The sequence below is a fragment of the Sinocyclocheilus rhinocerous genome, unplaced genomic scaffold (assembly GCF_001515625.1).
Source record: "Sinocyclocheilus rhinocerous isolate Xijiao unplaced genomic scaffold, SAMN03320098_v1.1 scaffold2216, whole genome shotgun sequence".
Classification (NCBI taxonomy): Eukaryota; Metazoa; Chordata; class Actinopteri; order Cypriniformes; family Cyprinidae; genus Sinocyclocheilus; species Sinocyclocheilus rhinocerous.
Window position 1 is genome coordinate 282,140 of NW_015641008.1, and position 7,569 is coordinate 289,708.

At 37.4% G+C, this 7,569-nt stretch overlaps 1 protein-coding gene across 2 annotated transcripts in view; it reads left to right on the forward strand.

Moving 5' to 3' along the window:
* Positions 1–3,010, forward strand: part of ptenb (phosphatase and tensin homolog B) — a 14,491-nt gene extending 11,481 nt beyond the window's left edge. Inside the window, exons 7-10 of one of the 2 annotated variants that reach the window (XM_016569562.1) lie at positions 759–827; positions 1,166–1,332; positions 2,333–2,554; positions 2,690–3,010. In XM_016569562.1, the coding sequence (XP_016425048.1) occupies positions 759–827; positions 1,166–1,332; positions 2,333–2,554; positions 2,690–2,866 (635 nt within the window). In that variant the 3' untranslated portion in view covers positions 2,867–3,010. The remainder of the gene's footprint in view (positions 1–758; positions 828–1,165; positions 1,333–2,332; positions 2,555–2,689) is intronic. The other variant, XM_016569563.1, reaches the window with a different exon arrangement.
* The last annotated feature ends 4,559 nt before the right edge of the window (positions 3,011–7,569 follow it).

Genomic DNA, 7,569 nt, shown 5'->3' on the forward strand with positions numbered 1-7,569 from the left:
AACTGTGCTGAGAGACTGCTTTCACACGCAGTGTTCACGGCTGCTCGCGGCTTTCCTTTTTGCTTCAACTGCTGTAAAATCTTCCCTACAAATTCAAACTCCTGCTTTTTCTATGCACCTAGACGTTTAACCTTTATCCAGATAGACCTAATGTATGTACTTCTAGGAGTATTAAATGTGCTTTAGCCACTTAGTCTTGATGTCTTCAAAGAAAAGTGGCAGGAAAGTGTAAAGATATTCCAGGCCGATTCCTTACCTGGAGTGCGAGTTTGTCCAGTGGCGCTGTAGCTTCCATGTCTCTCTGTCTCTGACTGTACCTCCTCCGGGCCCTATTCTGAACACACTCTTGGTGACACTGACCAAGCCTGCTCTACGCGGTCCACAGCTTCTGGACAGGATCATTCATAATGCTTTAGACAACCTGCTGTGTGAAATCTGAACTTTATCCTCCATTATATTTTATTTTTGTACTTGTATGTTTGTAACGTCTGTTATGTGAATTTATTTATTTTTTTATTTTTTTAAGAGTGTAGCTCACCGCAGGAGGGCTTCCCAGTGGTGTTGCACTTATGGTTTCCTCCATAGTGTCTTTGATGGCCATTAATATTTTAGTTCAGCCCAGTCTAGCTCTGTGTGTTGCATGAGTGTGTGTTGTGTTTTAGCTCCGTTTAAACGTTTCTTCCCCTCATAGTGCCCTCTCTTGCTCTTGCTCTGGCCAGGCCACTGGACAGTCTTTAATCTCCTTCTTTTTCTCCAAGGGGATTCTGCTGTAAAAAGCAAGAGTGAGCAGATTCCGCATGGGTTCAGAAAAACCAATTGGCATTGGGGTAACATCAGCTTTTTCTAAAATGTTTCTCATTTTCAGTTCTGTTAGCCTAGCCAGTGTTGCTCTGTAAAATGTGTTTGCCATGTTCAAGTAAAAGCCGCTAGCGCCACTTTTGGGTAAGGGAGATGGGAAGCGTGTTCCAGGGTCCGCTGTTCTCAGAATAGGGCCCTTAGCGTGCCACTGTTATTTTGTCTTTTCTGTATCAATATTTCTGCTGTTTCTATCCTGTTGTTTTCCTCTATGCTTTTCTTCTGTTTTATGTTAACAGATATGCATAAGCTCACATTTTGTTTGTCGCACAAGGCTGGTAGAGCAATTACACATTGTTTTATTTTGCAGATCCTCAGTTTGTGGTGTACCAGCTGAAGGTGAAAATCCACACGTCTAACCCAGCGCACACAAGGCGAGAGGAGAAGTACATGTACTTTGATTTTCCGCAGCCGCTGCCTGTGTGTGGAGACATCAAGGTGGAGTTCTTCCACAAGCAGAACAAGATGATGAAAAAGGTACGTGTCAGTTCCCAAATGGCCCATAGTGCTCTTACAGATCATTATTGCTTTACTTTATAGCTGCATAATAGTAAATGTAATGTTGTAATGTTAGTTAAGAGTGAAGATTAAGATGAATTTTTACTTCAGTATTTCATGCAGTTTTTTTAGGGATGGAATTTTGTGGTAAGAGTGGGTCGTATGTCCTAAATCTTATCACAGTATGAATAATTTATATCATGGTATCATTATAGATCACAATATAGTGCTTATTATGCTTGAAATTCAACCTAAATGTTGTTTTAGCATATGGAATATAATGGCATATATTATGCTTTATAAAAAAATATATAAATTCTTTTGATTATTTAGTGATAAATGTGCTCTAAATGCTACAAATGGAGGGAAATGAAAATGAATAAATACAAATAAGGTACTTAATCTTAATTTATTACAATAACTTTTATTTTGAACTTGATTGAAGCAAAAGATAAGATTATTCATAACAAATGAGTAAGTCTGGCATCAGCACCAAAATGGCTTCTAACAGGGTTGGGCGGTATGAAAAAATCTTATCGTAGCATGAGTAATAATATATCACAGTAATGATATATCATTATGTAGTTATTTTTTCTGGACATTTGAGTTTAATGTATTATATATTACATAACCATATAGTAATTTCTACTTTTTTCCCCCCAATTATATATTGACTTAAATACTTTAATGAAAGAGATGGGTGTAAACCACAGGCTGTATCTGAGATCATTAATTATGTCTTTTAAGTCTCATGTCAGAACAGATATTACAAGGCAAATCTCAACTGACCAATTGTTTATATCATTGTAAACTCAACACTAAACTGCTCAGTGTGGATTATAAGGCTATTATAAACATTACCATAATGAACTTCTAAAGATGCTTTGAAATAATGTGTTTTGTGAAAGCGATATACAAATAAAAACTTGAGTTGTAAATGAAGCCTTATTTTATAATATGATTTGTTTTTGTTAACCAGGATAAGATGTTTCACTTCTGGGTGAACACCTTCTTCATCCCTGGACCAGAGGAGAGCTTGGAGAAGGTTGAAAACGGAGGTTTAGTGAAGGAACGGGATGGGATCCAAACCACGGAACGGGGAGAGAATGACAAGGATTATCTAATCCTGACTTTAACCAAGAACAACTTGGATAAAGCCAACAAGGATAAAGCCAACAGATACTTCTCTCCAAACTTCAAGGTGTACTAAGCACTTTTGCTCATCGCCTTCCAATTGCTGTTCATTAAGGTGTTAAACTGCTGGCAGGCTCATCCAAATGAGCCTACCACCAGTTTACAAATGTTCAAATGGCTAAAATGTGTTTTTTCCCGTTAGGTGAAGCTGTACTTCACAAAGCCAGTGGAGGAACCATCCAACTCGGAGGCCAGCACTTCTACATCTGTAACACCGGATGTTAGCGATAATGAACCGGACCATTACCGGTATTCGGACACAACAGACTCGGACCCAGAAAATGAACAGTATGATGAAGAACAGATTACTAAAGTTTGAAATATTTTTATGGGAAGAAAAAAGAAACCATACGTAATAGAGTTGTATAAAGGAGAAAACTTGAATATGAACTGAAAGCAAGTACGTTTTTCCACCCCATTTTTTTTTTTTTTTTCTCTCCTTTTTCCCCCAAGCAGAATTAGGACACACGTCACACAAATGCCACCAGTTATAGGGACAAAAATGCTGACCAATTTTTCTTTTGTTCATTCACCCTGCTCCATGAAGTATCAACACTGATGTTCCGTGGAAAACAGCGTCAGTAGCTATTATGTAAATACATGTTCATGCCGTAACACAAGAAAGGAAACCCAGTCAGGATGGGAGATTGTTTATGGGAGAAATTCAGTGGAGTTCAGAATTCGCTGCTCCATCAACCTGATTAAACCTAGGCCAGTGCTTTAATCAACATTCATGCCCCCATGTCTGTCCTTCTCTAGTCTGTCCTACCTACTGTGAAACGCTACTCATGCTGCTGGAAGGCCGCAACGTGTCAGTCGGGCTCTGCTGTGCAGTGAAAACTGCGTCTCTTGCCATTTTTTAGTCTGCTTTCATCATTATTACTACTACTAGAATGGAGGTGGTAATGATTCTACTAAACTACATGACACCTTGGCAGAAAACACAACATATAGCTCCACCATGTATTATTATAATCCTACTTTTTTTTAATGCAAATATACATACAACACAACAGGGAAACCAGTGTTGCAATAATGTTGATCGAAGGTGTGCATGTTATTGGAATCAGTTTCCATGTTGTCGAATAAATAGTATACAATGTTTTTCTAAAAAAAAAAAAAAAAAAGGTTTCTAACGTCATTTACAATTTGATTGTATTTGGGAAGAAGAAATTGCCTTCACTCGTTCTTTTGCAGATGGGATTTGAATCTCTAAACAGACATTCAGTGGCACTTCATTTATATAATTTACAAGTTTCCCTTTCAAAATTGGCACTTGTTTAAATCAGCTGTCACAGAATGCTTTTGTTTTCTGTTTGGCTTCTTAAAGGGTCATGCTTTGAGCTCAAGGTAGCATCAGTCCTAAAATTCCTCTTCAGTATGTTGTGGGATACGGATCAATCTTGCTTGAGGGCTCTGTGGCCACTGTTCACTACAGCGATCTCTGGTCAGAACGGGTTTGATGGTGTACAGCATCTCGCGTAATGCATGTCAACATGGAGAAGCCCTTTTCTGAATGTATCAATCTTGGATGCAAGTTTTGATTAGATTTCAACAGCGTTTACATTGTTTTTCTTTCTTCCTTCCTGGCTGTGTCAGACATCAGATTTTTGGCTCCCTATAACATGTTTGTAGCTTTATCGTGCATGATCTAATGAAATCTGGATCATTTATCCAGCAATGGTGCTTGCTAAACTAAACTCTCAATGTATAGTACAGTCATTTTGGAGCAAAGAACCTCATGGTGCAAGCATTCAAACGCACTGTGGTGCATTGTTAGTTTCTAACAATTTGATGTCCCTCACTAGCTAGTTCGTTTTTTTTCTTTTCTTATTCTTGAACAGGCCTCGTTCCCTTTGGAATGAGCATAGTGCAGCTACGGATTTTACACAGTCTTGTGCTTGCTTCAGAAATATTAAAGCCCTATATATGAGAATATTTAAATGTATAATTTTCTTTTAAGCATGCCAAATCTTTTTTAACATCTGGCTGATGTGGCCAGACCAAAAAACAAAACAAAAAAACATCTTAGTCTCTTGGGCAAGAATCTTCACTAAGGGTAGTGAGTAAGCTGCCTTTCTTGTACTGTTAACGTTCAGGCTTCACTCTTCTCACCAGCCCACTGCACACCGTACATCTCGCCTTCCTTTAGAGAAAGAATACGTTTCCCTGACATGAGGAGGAGACCGGGCCTTCCTTTATGAGATTGTACACTAACCAATCCAGGAATAAAAGCAAGCCTATCAAGGATTCTCATTTTGTTTACATTTTATCACATCACTGAAAACTTGCCAAAATTAAGCTTAATAATTTTTGTGTTATGATTTTCTTTGTGCTCCGAGGAGGAGGCAGGGCCCACGGGAGGTATTCTTTGCCTTACTTGAAGTTGACAATGCTTACTCTTCTACTGCTTTGATACCTACCATTCTGCCCAAGCACTGACTTATTTAAAGCTACTATAATAGAGCAACATATTGTACTAGACATTTGCACTGTTACAGGTCTTTGCAGGGTTTCAGTCAGCGGTCCACAGTATTTTATTTTATTTTTTCTGGAAATACTTTACAGCAATCAAAAGTAATAGAATAGAGGTGAAATGAAAAGACGTTAATATTGTCTCTGTGCATCCCAATAGAATCAAATGTGTTTTTATTGACTGAATTTCTTTTCTTTTTTTTAAAGAAAGCATAAAATAGTAAAAAAAAAGAATAAAGCGACTATTTATGAAAGTATTCGTTCACATTCTGGCAATGACCCTCTGCAGGTATTTCCCATAGTCCCTCTAAATGTACGCTGATGTGTTTTAAATGTTTAGCGGTTTAATGTGTGACTCTACTGAAGAGTATCACATGATGAACTTGAATTTAAAAGGATAGTTCACCCAAATATTCTGTCATCATTTACTCACCCTTGTGTCTTTCCAAACCCGTATGAACAAAAACAAGATATTTTGAAGAATGTTTCAGCTGTTTTTGTCCACACAATGAAAGTCAATTGGGTTCCACCATTCATTTTATTATATGGACAAATACAGGTTTTGAACAACACTAAAAATGGAGTATATTTGACAAGAAAATACTATTTCAGTCTTTATACTTAATTTTTTAATTTAATTGTTACGTGCCATTTCTTAGTAGTTATTTATGACATTTACTAGCAATTTCACCACCAGATTTTTTTTTTTGCGCACGAGTAAATGATGAATGTTCATTTTTAGGTGAACTATCCTTTTAAGCCTCAGATCGTCTCTGCAACGAGACACATCCCTTGACATTTTGACAATTTAGCCACAGTACCTTTATACGCAGACCCTCATACATCTTGTACGTGGCACGGGTGTGTGGAGCTCACAGGCAGCATGAAAAATTAATTTTCAGCTTTAATGAAAAACAAAACGTCTTCAAGGTGCCAGTGTATATGTTTCACGTCACTCTTTCTTAGCTGATTTGTGCAATATGTTGTTATGATGCCTGTGGTTGCCACAAAGTGCCTCTCGTTTACAGTTAAAGAAAAAGTACTCGCTTTAAAAACTGTCGTCGGACATAGTGTCATGCATGCGGACGGTTGGATGGACAGATGGGGTGGTACTGTGCACTAAATCGTCCAGCTATTGCAGCAGGGGGCCCTTTGGACTTTGGCCGTGCTCCATTAGAAATCATTCTTCTCCCCAGAGGGTTTTTACATTCACGTAATGTAAACACGGTATATTTTCAGTCTCTTAAGAAAACAGCCTTACTCCGTTTCAGCCTGTTCAGATACTATTGTGCTGTGCAACAGTTGCTCTGTGTGTAATGCCTATGCACTGAGAATACACAAACCAACCATATATGAACTATTGTACAGGTAATCATGTTGCTCATACAAATCACGTTTGTTTGTAATTGTATGTGTAAACTGCCCTTTATCTTAGTGTTATAAACTCCACATAAATCCAATAAAGTCTCATTCTTGTCAGTTTATTGTTTTTGACAGCTTTCGATATTTGTCGATCTGAATTCGTAGTTGCATGGCATTAGGTTTCTGTAGCATTTGTTGATTACCACAAAAATTTATTTTGACCCTCATTCTCAAAGTTATGAGAAGCAAAAATCAAGGTTATGGAGAACTTAGTGTATTCTTTAAATTCTTTAAATTATTTTGTGTATTATTTAAGTTTTAAAGGGGTTATATGATGTTGCTAAAAATAACATTATTTGGTGTAATGAAATGTGTTTATGCGGTTTAAGGTAAAAAAAAAAAACACATTATTTTCCACATACTGTACATTATTGTTTCTCCTCTAAAGCCGATCCGGCGATCCACAGCGTGAAGTTGATGTATTTCCTCAGCGACCAGCACGGATCAGCTCTAGGCATGACGAAGCGGATATCATCCTCTTTTGGAAGGCCAAACAAAGTAGTTTTGCTTTCACAACAAAACACACACACACACGTGTCTTCACGGCATGGCGGCAGCAACAAAACTACAGTGAGAATAAAAGTTACGCCTTCTTTCTTTGCGTGAACATTTGGGCGGCGTTATGCAAATCTTCCCACATAGTGACGTAGATATGTGGGGGCGTGTTAGAACGAGTCGTTTTAGGTAGGTGTGGTTAACTTAACTTTTATAAAGAATATCTCTTTGGATTTGAGGCTTTAGTCTTTGCAACTTTACAGATCTTCTTTATGCACCAAGAGCTTGTAACACTCCAAAGAGAAAGGAAAAATTGAAATCGCATCATATGACCCCTTTAAAACTTTATGCATTTCACAAGTTTAGTAAGTGATTCTTTCACACTGCAATAGTGTTATCATATACTGTATAAACAATGTTTATTTTTAAACTTACAAGTTGGCCCCATTCATTTGCATTGTAAGTTTCTCATTGCAACCTAGATTTTTTTTTTTGAAGAGTTCATTTGCAAAAACAGATAACTAAAAAAACAGAAAACAGATACGTTTTTTCATTGTGCATTCCAATTAATCTCAATCAAACTGCAGTTGAGTTATTTTCATTAGGTTAAAAAATAACAAAAAAAATACA